At 32.5% G+C, this 13,120-nt stretch overlaps 1 protein-coding gene across 3 annotated transcripts in view; it reads right to left on the reverse strand.

Moving 5' to 3' along the window:
* Zmym2 (zinc finger MYM-type containing 2) overlaps positions 1-13,120 on the reverse strand; it is a 76,516-nt gene that overhangs the window by 18,162 nt on the left and 45,234 nt on the right. For all 3 annotated transcript variants that reach the window (XM_071611349.1, XM_071611348.1, XM_071611350.1), the window contains 5 exons: positions 10,838-10,954; positions 8,554-8,704; positions 5,449-5,621; positions 2,462-2,627; positions 1,821-1,855 (listed from right to left, as the gene is read on the reverse strand). In XM_071611349.1, the coding sequence (XP_071467450.1) occupies positions 1,821-1,855; positions 2,462-2,627; positions 5,449-5,621; positions 8,554-8,704; positions 10,838-10,954 (642 nt within the window). The remainder of the gene's footprint in view (positions 1-1,820; positions 1,856-2,461; positions 2,628-5,448; positions 5,622-8,553; positions 8,705-10,837; positions 10,955-13,120) is intronic.

The raw sequence follows: 13,120 nt of genomic DNA on the forward strand, positions 1-13,120 counted from the left end.
AAGGATCCAAACTAATGAAAATTATAATGACAAAATCTACCATCTGTTGAGTGCCTGTTATGTGTCAGGAACTATGTAAAACAGCAAAATCTTATTTCATCATTTTAAACACTGCAAGAGGCAGGTCTCTATCACTACCATTTTAAAGATGAGGAAACAGGGAATTAGGAGTTACATAATCTGTCAAGGGTCACAAAGTTAAAAAGTTCTGAAATTAGAATTCGGATAGATTCATCTGATGTGAAAGCCGATGTTATTAACCACCATACATACTACTACTATGAGGTCTATAACAAAACAGCTACAATGTTCAGTATTAGTATGTGACAAACCTGATGTGGGTACAATTTTCATCTTGATCTTACAAATAAGGAAACATACAACAACAGTAAAATAACTGGCCGCAAAATTATCTAGCTACACTTTGAGGCATATGGGTGCATATTCCAAAGGTTTACAAAGGAAAAATGGAAGGGCACTTAATAATACAAATGCAATAGTCACAATGGCACCCTGACTTTCCTTCCTCTTCAAAAATGCACCCCCCATCTCTGTCATATAATGCAATTTAAACGCTGTGGGCAGAGAATGATGTTTAACATTGTGCTGGGAGAAATCATTTCTTGAAACCTTGGTCAAAACCTTGCACCTCTGAAACAGGGTTAAAGAAGTGCCTAATTGGCTGACTGCACAAAGATAAAAAATAAAAGCTGAGCAAGGTAATCCTAGCAAATGAGGTAGGCTAAAGCAGGAGGATCACATGAAAGTTCAAGGCCAGCCTTGGCAACTCAGTGAAACTGCCTCAAAATAAAAAGGGCTAGGAATGTAGCTCAGTGGTAGAGCACTTGCCTAGCATATGCAAGGCCTTAGGTTCAACCAGCAGGACCATTTAAAAAAGGAGGTGGGGGAGAGGAAAAATCATTTTTATATTCTTTATCAAGGGTGAAAATACCTGGTGTTAACACCAGATAATTCAACTGAATACTTTAAGTTCTTCTGATTCTCTGACTTAAAAATGTTATTTCACAAAGAGTAGAAAGGGGAAAGCAAAGAGAAAAAAGCACCCTTGCTTTTCTAGGACTACATCCAGTTATTAATATCAAAACAAACACCGAACAGAATGAATGTAAAAACACTGATCTTTCATCTATAGTCATCCTTTAGTATGGTGGAGGGGGCTGATTTCAAATCCCTTATATAAATATAAACTGCTCTATTTGTCTAAAACCTAACACACACATCCTCCCACGTACTTTAAATCATCAAGACACATGGTATTATTTCTCAAATTTAAAAACTCACAGTTCCTAACACCAACATAGAGCATCAGATCTCTACTTTAAAAATACATTATCTGGTTCAGTCTATCCTTTCAGTCTCACTTTCCATCATTCAATCAAACATCCCCTTCCAAGGTTGGCCCCAATGTATAGTTCTGTCAAATACATGTGTGCTGTGCACATTACTATTCCTCCTACTTTTCATACTATCTACCTGAGAATCTCCTATCCATCTGTTTGCAGTCAGCTTATTCATTCTTTGGGAACCATATATAGCCCATCATCTCAAGCATATATTATAAGAACTTCAACTCAAATGCCATTGATATGTCTATCTTCCTCATATGGCAAGAGGCTGGAATTAATTCCACTTCTGTTTCCTAGTATGTATGAAAGTCTCTGGTATCAGCTGAATACTTCCAATGTCTCAACAAAGGAAATAAGAATAGCTTATTATTATAATCACATTACATTGTCCTAATTATTTTTCCCTAACATTATAATATCACAAACTGAACACTCTATTTAAGCAATACTTACTGTCATTTTGGTTCTGGATGTCTGACAGCCCTGATCTAAAAAATAAACAAACAAACAAAAAAAAAAACTTAAATAAGACAAATATCATTTTAGAATTAAAGATGTTACTGAAGAAAATATTTAAAATTAGTTTAAGAATTTAAAATTTAAGTAGAAAGTATAGTAATACAGATTTACTAGGTAGTTAACTCTTTTCTCATTTTTCCACCTCTGAATATAACTACTTTGGGGAAAATCCTGTTTGTAGATGTAGTTCTTAAATAAAATAAAAAGTAATAGCTTCTAGAGGGATTTTGTTCCATTCAGCCTACCCCAGGCACATATAATTTGATAAACCTGTTTTCATTTAAAGTTACAAAATGCCACGTGGTTGATAGGAGATTTTTTAAAATTTTTGTTATAATTTTATTCAGCTTCTCTCTGGTCCAACTAGGCCCTATTTTTTTCAACTAGCAAGAAAAAAACTGTATCTATTAAAATATCACATGGGGTTCCTCCTTCTAGAGAAACCATGGAATTTAAGTTGCTATTAAGCCATCTCCAAAATCAACTATTCATTATCAGTGCTTTAGATTCATTCAACACTAAGAAAATAAACTGATTCACAGGATTTTAAAGTTCCCACCTAAATTACTACATACCATAATGTAAATTTTCAGGTCCTTTCTGAGTTGTCATGTTGGGCTCATTTTGTTGACAATAAAAACGTAACAAGCAGTGTTGATCACAAAAGTGTTTCATTTCCCCACGCCACTGCACTCGCTCTTTAAGAGTTCCTTGAGATTTACAACAGTCACACCTTGCAGCCTTAAATTAAAAAGAAATGACTTCAGATGTTTCGAATCACAATATTTAAAATACCACACATATAAATTTATCAATGATTATTGTCAAATGTGACAAAATAATATCTGATAAAGAAAAAATATCAGGTCATACCAACAATAAAATTCTCTCTCTCACACACACACACAAAAAAAAAAAAAGGAAAAAATTGGAGTCATTCTCTAACTGATAGTAAAGTCCCTACATTTACCATAAGTCAAGACTAGGATTATAAAGATGGATAACAAACATACCAAATTAATACAACCCATTTCATTATTTTTAAATAATTTAGAGGGCCTTATTAATAGATTAGTAAATACTCCTATAATTATATTTATTTGAAATTTTCTAATTAGTTAACAGATTTCCTAGCTTATTTGTACAAGACCAGAGTAATTTTGAAGTAAGCTCTTCTGATGGGAAAATTAGAAATGTTAACTTTAAGTATTTTAGTTTTTTAAGTTTAATGAAAATGTAAAAAGTTAACATACTGATATAATATTAATAACAAGATCTTTATTTTTAAAAAAACAACTAAATAGTTATCTTTAAACCAGCCTGATCTACATCTAGCAATCAGCCCCACATGGTTCACAGTTTAACATAAAAGGGGGGGGGGGGGGGAACGGGACACACTGAAATTCATACACAATTACACTTTATAATGCCGAGTCCAATAATCTAGGGACAGATATTTTTACTTTTATTTTATAAATTTATCTCTCGATTTTGTCCATGTTCATACTTAACAAACATCTTCGTCAATAAACGGACCAAAAGATAAAAGTAATTAATTTCAAATATGGTTCTTTTCATACTTGTTTCTGATGTAGAAATAAATTACTATAAATTTTAAAACTGATCTCCAGTTTAACTAATAACTAAGAAATTGATAGAACAACAAATATTAAATATTCTGTAATTCCTAATAATTGTGGCTGTGGCTTTTCATGATTGCTTTAAATAATCTAGAGTTTTATGCTGTGGGTTTTGAAATCTGACTTTGTTTCAGATGAAGTTCTATAAATAAATATTTTATTAAAATTCCTAGTCAGGAGGGCTGGGGATGTAGGGTCAATGGTAGAGTACTTGTTTAGTATATGTGAGGCACCTAGCTATAAAATAAATAAATACAACCCCCTGTGCTGCTAAATAAACACATATATACAACATACTAAATATTGGAGAGAAAGGTACATTTGTGTGCATAAAACTAAGTTTACGACCCTCAAAGAAACATTTTATTGCACAAATACTACCTACAATAAGAACAAACCACTGGTTTAGATCCTTACACAAATGAAAGTGACACAATGTTTGTGACTTTGTCCTCTCTGTATTTCTAATATTTGAACCTGAACTTGAAGAATTCATTCATTCAGAAGCAGGAGTAAAATAATGAAGTAATTTTTTTAAAAAATACACCAAAATTCTCAATCATTTTACCTCTGACAAATTATCTTCCTTTTTATTCATAAAATATCAGTTAATTTGGTTTTAGATATTCAATCATTTTAACACTAATCAACTTTCATAATGTGAACTAAATAACAATTTTATTGTTTGTTTCTGTAGAGATATCTATCACAATTTTGAAGTCATGGTATCTATCATCACATGCAGCTGCACATGGAGCTTTAGCATTGATATGGCTTTCCATGTTATCAACACAGGAAAATTAATAATTTTTTCTTGGTTAATATCCAACCACCCAAGTCCAAATTTATATTCATTTTCTTATACACACACACACAAAAAAAAAAAAAAAAAAAGAAAAAACTAATATAGTGGGCCAAAGGGGACTTAAAGTCTGACTTTTTAAAAGTAGATTTTCATACAAATTACAGTAAATAATTTTTAATATCAAAGAAAACAGTAGATTTTCATAACACACACACAAGAGTTGGGGAATATTATGCCAATCCCCCAAAACCAAATGCCGAATGTTTTTTCTATTATAAGGAGGCTGATTCATAGTGGGGTTGGGAGAAGGAGCATGGGAGGATTAGAGAAACTCTAGATAGTGCAAAGGGGTGGGAAGGAAAGGGAGGGGGCAAAGGGGTAGGAAAGATGATGGAATGAGATAGACATCATTAGCCTAACTACAAGTATGAAGACACAAATGGTGTGAATATACTTTGTATACACCCAGATATGAAAAAATGTGCTCTATATGTGTAATATGAACTGTAATGCATTCTGTCATATATATCAAATTTGGGTTGTGGCTCAGTGTTAGGGCACATGCTTAGCATGGATGAGGCACTGGGTTCGATCCTGAAGACTACATAAAAATAAAGTCACAGTGTCCATCTATAACTGAAGTGTGTGTGTGTGTGTGTGTGTTTATTTATTTATTTGTTTGTTTATTTATTTATTTATAATGCTATACCAAGTTATAAAGAACTGAAATGCAAAATAATGTTTTGTTTTGTTTGGCAGGGAAGAGTACTGGGTATTGAACCGAGAGGTGCTTAACCACTGAGCCATATCCCCCAGATATGAGACAGGCTCTCGTGGAGTTGCTTAAGGCCTCGATAAATTACTGAAGCTGCCTTTGAACTTACAATCCTCCTGCCTCAGCCTCCTAAAATGCTGGATTACAGGCCTGCACCACCACACCTGGCTGAAATGCAAAATAATTTTAATGAAAAGTATCCAGGACTGGGCCTAAAATTTGTAGATTTTAAAAACAAATGTTACTATATTTATAATTACAATATTTATTAAGGTAGTTTGTTAAAAAACTGGGCAAAGTCTGAATTTATTGCCAAAGTAATAAAAATCTAGATTTACTTGCCTTATAGTACCAATCCTGAAATTTTTTACAGCAGTCTTCACTGCAGAAATCTCTCACAACACCATCAAGTTCTTTAGTTGCTCCCTTCTTACACAGCTGAGAACAATAGTTGCAGGTAACACACCTTAATCCTAAACGCCTTGCAAAATCCTGTTTGTATAATAGTTTGCAGCCTGAAAAATATAAGTTTTAAATATTAAAACAAAAAACACATGAAAAGTAGATCATTAGTTTTAGGAAGTATCTAATAAATTCACATATAAGTCCTTTCTCTCCCAGTCAAAACTCTAAAATCTATCAACACCAACCTGTAAAAACTGGAACAGAATATGGAATATTCTATTATTATAATATTCTATTATTCAAAAACATTTAATGTGTTGGTTCAAACAATACTTTAAGACATTAAAATCTAGTAATATCTCAGAACTATTTTCTAAAATTTTTTTAGTTGTTGATGGATCTTTATTTTATTCATTTATTTTTACGTGGTGCTGAGAATTGAACCAGTGCCTCACACATGCGAAGCTCTATCACTGAGTGCTCTATCACTGAGCCACAACCCCAGCCCGGAACTATTTTTATTTGCTCCATTAAATAGAATCTAAGTATCACAGAAAGCAAAACACAAACAAGCATTTTAGAGAAATGAATAATGCGGAGTGCTAACAGGCTCCAAGTAAATTTACAGACATGTTCAGCTAGCTAGGTAAGCATTTTAGTCAAATTTTCTAGCTTACCTGTTACCCTACATCAATCCTTCCAAGAAGTACAAATGGTTTACTGACTTGTCCAGAGAAAATCCAATTATCTATTCTCTTAATAAAATAACTTCTTTTATTTAATGCATATAAGTATTAAGAATTTTCACAAATCTAATAAATGCCCTATAATATCTGAGGATTAAATGATCTTCCATATTGTACTCATGACTGTGCTACGTAAGTAGAATGACTTTTTATTCATTTATGTATCTAATGAAATCCTACCCATCCTATAACAACAAGCACAAAGGACACCTCCACAACAAATTGTCCTCAACTTAGTTTTAAATTATCTTTCCTACTTGTGAACATGAATTGCAATTTTTTTTGTTTTTTGTCTTTGGGGTTTTCTTGTTTGGGTTTGGTTTTTTGTCTCTTGTTTTTTATTTTAGGTACTGGGGATTGAACCCAGAGGCATTTAACAACTGAGCCTCATTCACCCCCCACCCCCCCGCTTTTGTGGATAGGGTCTCACTAAATTGCTCAGAAGCTTGCCAAGTTTCTGAAGCTGGCTTCACCATCCTCCTGCCTCAGCCTCCCAAACTGCTGGGATTGCAGGTGTGCGTCACCACACCTGGCATGAATTGTAGTTTTTTATGTAATAAATTTTCAATCATTAATGTATTAAGACTTTTCTGTTATTTTTGAATTACTTCAAAGTACTTTTAAAAATTTACCTTTATTTACTTTATCTACTTAGATTTTGGTGGTAATACTAGGTATGTTACTTCTGAGGTTTGAGCAGAAAACTAGGTGGAGTAAGAGAAAGCAAAAAAATGGCATTTCACAGGGAAAAAAAACACATCCTTTTTAACTTCTTATTACCCATCTAAAATCTTAAGTCCTTCCAATAGAAAATTATGCTCTTACATGTCAATCATCAGTCTGCTACTCTCTAATAATTTTAGTAAAATACATATGAAATATAAGTTCATTGACGTATGTGAACAATTAACATCAATGTGTTCAGACCTGTGAACCAGGAAGACTGTTATTGCACAAAAACTTAGGTGTAAAAAGAAAAATTTAGAATTAATCTTAATATTTTAGGATTTATCATTTTTCATTATACCTTTATTCTTAAACAGTAGTAAAACATGGTTGCCTTTAATTCTAGGTGAAATGTACCAATTAAACCTAAATAGAATGCCTTATTTTATATATAGTACCTTCTTACAAACATAAAATATTAGATGTGAAAAGTATATATAATTGGTGCCACTAGTTGAATGGCCTCATAAATCTTACTGACTTTTCATTCCCTATTGCTAGCATCAAGAATTTTCCAACCTTTCTCTTGCCCCAAACTAGTAATAGAAATCCACAGAATAAGTAGATCTAGAAAAAAAAAATCATCACTGGAAAACAATAGGTGAAGATAGAAGATAGGAAAGCTAAAAGCTCAGTGACTTGAGCCAAAGACAGAATAAAAAGTGAAAGCCAGCTTAGAATAAGAATGTGACATTTGAGAAATACATGACAAGAGCACAAAAAACCCACAGCTACAATCCTGGTTCATATCTCTGGAAAGGCAGGTTTAGAGTTCATTTCTATAATCTGCTGCCTGGCACCAGAGCAGCAAAAACTAAAGAAGAGAAGAAAGGAAATTCTTGAATATGCCTATAACAGAACCCAGAATATCTCCCAGGCAACCCAAATTAAAAACTTAAAATTTTCCCACTGTAATGCTGTTGCTGTAAAAATGTGGATTTTTTTCTCTCAGATTAAGTGTTCCTTATCTGAAATACATAAGGACCAATTGGGTTTTAGGTTTTAGAGTTTGTTTGTTTTACTATTCTCAGATTTTACTGAGCTTCTCTAATACAAAAATCCAAAATCTGAACTACTCCAAAATCCAAAATTTTAGGAGCATCATGTTGACACTTAAAAAGTTTTGAATTTCAGATTTTCAGATTAGGGATGTTCAACCTATATATTGAAAACCTTTGAAGGCTAGGCAGTAAATAAAAAAAAAAAAGCCAGGTAGGCACATGAAGCTAATGAACAACTGTTCTAATTCACTTAGAAAACAAACTTTCAGGCCACAATGTATAGGTTCAGAGATGGCATGGTATCATAATGCTTATATTTGAGTCTCAAAACTTGCTTGTAATGAAAAAGTGGTTACCAACATTTTAGAGAGAAAACCTTGAGGCCCAGAGGTCTAAAATACATATAGAATATAACAAAATAAGTAAAAAAGTAAATTCAATTTTTTTTGTTCAGCTATATTAAAAATTGTGCAGCTGGACATAGGTACTCATATATTTTTAAAAATACTTTGGCAAAAAAAAACATTAAATATCAATAAAGTTATGAACAACACTGTATATACACTTGCCTTCACTACAGAAAGGTCTCTTAACGCCAGAGAAATTTACTGTTTCATGAAGAGTCTTCTCCTCTTGACAGTATTCGCAATATGTAACTATGCAATGCAACTTCTTATAGTCATCTGAACAAGTTTTGCTGCAGAACTGATGCACTTTGTTCTAAATGCACAATGGGAACCTTGGTGAGTATATGACAACCACCTCAATAACAAATTTCAGAAATAAACAAGCTACTTTTATAGAAACAAAGTTAAATCATTTACCTATTTTAATATAGTATCCTTGGGTATACATTTCCTATAGGCCACAGACACCTAGTTTAACCAATTCACTGCTAAATATAAAACAGCTCTACAAAATTCAACACCATTAATCACGCTGAAACAGTGAAAGTATCACTATAATAAGATGGCAATCTGATATTTCTAACAGAATTTGATAAACAGGAAGGAAACAATAGAACATGAGTAAGTTACAGAAAGATGAGAATTATGGTACTGATAACATTTTCAGTCAAAAAGAGATTTGTTTTTTGAGTAGATTCAATCACCTTTCTGTCACACCATGATACATTCCTGTAACAGATCTATCACAGCCAAAGTATTCAATTTGGTGCTATCCCATTGTGTGCTGTGAAACTTGAGACTGAGTTGGTTTTTCCTTGATTAGAACACGATTTACTAATTATTATTTATCCTGGCCCCAAACCCATAATAGCCAAAGCTACTTTTCAAATACCCAGTCAGGTAGTTATAAATAAACAAATGAAAGCTACCTAGAGGCAGGTTTTTTTTCCTCCCATTATTAGTGGAGGATACAGGTTACATCTAAAACATCTACCTAAGAAATCTGAAGATCAAAATAAGCAAGGTGAAAGAGCCTAGGTATAAACTCAAAATAGTTAAGATAATCATCCATGGAAAGTTGCACCCCACCTCCCACCAAAAACAAGTTGCCCCATTATAAATATGTAACTCATAAGAGGAAAAAGGCAACAAAGAAACCACAACTGCCAACATGGAATAAGTAGCAGCAAGGGGAACTGAACTCTCAACATCCTGAAGGACAAGACAAGCTCTCCTTCAGCCTGCTTTCAACACTTGCATCCATGTAAATAAAAGCAACACACCAAGATTCCAAAAGTTGGGGAGCACTAACAGGTACATGGTGGGAAGGACCTCATTTTCATCTAGTATTAACAAATTCGATCTAAGATCTTCATGTCCTAACTGACAATATTTTATGTGCTTACTAATTGCTTTCCTCATTCCCTCATTCCTTTATTCTCTCTTCTTGGGTCTTCAACACTTTTTCTGCTATTACTTAAAGAGGGTATTAATGCTAAAAATCATCACTGGATGCCAACAACAGTCTCAAAAAACCAACTGATTTAAATGCTCTGGAGAAGCACCAAACAAAATAATAAACTAAAAAAATTTCTAGGCACTGAAGTGATGAAATTTCAGATTTCCAACTACTTTAGAAATCACAAAGTTCAGTTTTCGGTACCACTTTTCACCTAAGACTTCAGATACTGAGTGACCTGCCAACAATTACTAGTAAATTTTTTCTCAAGGCAATCCGTTGTTAGTTCTAAATCTTGTGCAACATTTTACTACCACCTTCCACCCTATACTGTCCTCAAAAGAATGAAAAGAAAGGAAGACCAAAGGTAAGCTTTGCTCAAGAAACCAATGGGCAACCACAGCAGCTTTGTCCATTTATCCATCTCCTACTGCCCCTTATGGAAATAAAAATCATTCCCGGAGGTGCTAATGGCAAAAGGACACAGGCAAAGTTAAATTAAGTACACGGATAAAGGTACCAGTGATAAGGAAGGGAAAATAAAGTTAATGTTAAGACCCATACTCCTCTATTCTTTTATGGAAACAATTCATACAACATTAAATGACAATGTGGTATGACTAACAAATCCTTATTTTTATAGGTACTGACCAGAATGTATTATAGCTCTGAGTTAATATTTATGAGACCAAGGAGAAAAATAGAAAGAATTGTCATACAAGATGCTCTAGGTAAGCAACTAAACAAAGGAGAATTCTGTACTCTCTTATGGGCATAATATATTGCAAATATGACATCAAAAATTTTTGCTTAACCCATAAAGAAATAGCTTGGGTTGATTCTACTCCCACATAAGTACATAAGCCAATCATCACAAAATCTGAAAAACATGCCTACTAAGAAATAGGTCTTCTTATGAAAATACTAGTTATTTTACTTAATTTTCATTTTAGCACTAGATAATATACATAACAAAATGTGACTTGCCTCCCATTCCAGGATTTCTGGTTTTGAACAAAAGGAATTTTTACAGTAGTTGCATTTCAACTGAATATCACTTGGTGCTACAAATTGGCCATTTGGAGATGACTGCATGCTTAGAGCCTAAAATAAAAAATAAAATAGACTGAGCCTGGCGTGGAGAATTACTACTTATGATTACTATGAAAAATCTAATGTGTATAGAAAGCCATATATATCTGTTAAATATTGTTGCAGCACACAAAACTATATTTCTGAATTTTGTTTTTAAAAATTATGCTAACACACTGTTTTATACAATTGAAATTTATTCTTTTTATACCAAAGGATTACTATTTACCTAAAATTTTAAAATATATACAGGAAAAAAGAAAATACAATTCAATTATGGTTTATCTTCACTTGAAAATGTAAACAATAATATTGAGGTTAATTGCTCAAGTTCTGAACTAGCAAATAAAAGAAACCAAAAAGCCACAAAATTAAAAAAAAAAAAAACAGGTCTTGTTTTCTCCAAATATCTAATTTACTAATGATCTGTCTCACTGCATCACTACCTTAATTTTCATTTCAAGTCCATCAGTGATGTTACAACCTATGTTACTATTCACACTAGGAATTTATTTATTTTAGCTTTTTTACTTAAAAGAAAAAAAATTTTAGTTGTAGATGGGACACAATCCACATACTTATTTATTATTTATTTATTTATTTAAAATGTGGTGCTGAGGATTGAATCCAGTGTTCCATGTGTGCTAGGAAACACTTTACCACTGAAGCTACAACCCCAGCCCCTTATTATTTTTCTTACAGTTAAAACAACTTACAGATTAAGATAGGACACAAGCATAGATGTTTTTAAACATTATTTTCTAATTCTTAATCTGAGTGGTAATTAAACTGGTATATAATTAACATTCTTTTGAGCCACATCACATATTACACATACATATTATATATAATCTGAAGGTACAGTGGAGGGAAAGATCTTTTTCATTTTTAAACATCTGTATGCACTACAACACAATTAAAGTCTGTAGAAAAAAATACAATATAGCAGATTTAAGACATTAGTATCAGGTGAATACTAAAAGTAAAATGAAAAAAAAAAAAAACATTATCCTTAGAGGTACCAAAAGAATTGAACCTCCTCAAGGTTAACTATTCTTTTAAAACAAATGGTGTACATTATGGTCTGAATGTCTACAATCCTCCCAAACTCAGATATTGAAATCCTAACTTTCAATGTGACAGAATTAAGAGGTGTTTGGGCCATCCTATTGATTTTGTTAGTGCCTTTAAAAACCATCTAATAAAGGAGCTTGTTTACTCCTTCAACCACATGAAGACATATGAGAAGACACCCCACTGAGAAAAGGGCCTTCACAAGACAAAAATCTACCACAGCACTATCTTGGAATTCCCAGCCTCCAAAGCTGTGAGAAATACATTTCTGTTGTTTATGACCTATGCATATTTTGTGATATTTTATATATATATAAAAATATTAAAATATTATATTTTGTTATAGCAGCCAAAGAATACTAAACTGTTCTCTTTCAAAAGGAAAAACACCTAATAAAGACACAAAGTTCAAATACATGGTTTGCTTTCAAGATTAAATTAAAAAAAAAAAAGTCATCTTTCTGTTTAACAACTTTTTATTATTCATATGCCAACAGCAATAAGGCTGTATATAGAATTATCTGGACGCAATCTTCAAAATTAAGAGCCTAAATTAAGTATTTCTTTAAAATATACAAAGACAGGGTTATATCAAATCATATAGTTTCAATTAAAAAAATTAGTTAAAACATTTTCAATTACCAGTTCAGTTTACCCAACATCAAAAAGACAGTTTAACATCTGACAAGCAGCATGCACACTGTCCTTTTCTCCTTGAATTAACCATTATTCCTTAATTTCTAGTTAAGAAAAGCTAAGCAAAAAAAAATTACTAAAAGAACTTATCAAATGGCCATGATCTCAACTTCTAAAATAAAAGTTTAGTCTTGAATGTGACTTATCATCTTAATTTAGTGAGTATATAACTTAACAAAAACATTCACTTGGCTGAATTCAAAGCAACCTAAAATTAAATGAGTTTATAACTGTTGCAGTAACTATTGTAACATACTTAAGTGACTATATTTTCAGGTTAATAAACATAGAGCACAGTACCTGGAATAAAGTAGAATGTTGGATGAATTAACTCATGAAGCATGGCTTTATGCACTGGTTTGAATCTTTGGGCAATACCCTGAAATTTTCACATACAACAGGTAAACC

The sequence above is a fragment of the Marmota flaviventris genome, chromosome 4, assembly GCF_047511675.1.
Source record: "Marmota flaviventris isolate mMarFla1 chromosome 4, mMarFla1.hap1, whole genome shotgun sequence".
Lineage (NCBI taxonomy): Eukaryota > Metazoa > Chordata > Mammalia > Rodentia > Sciuridae > Marmota > Marmota flaviventris.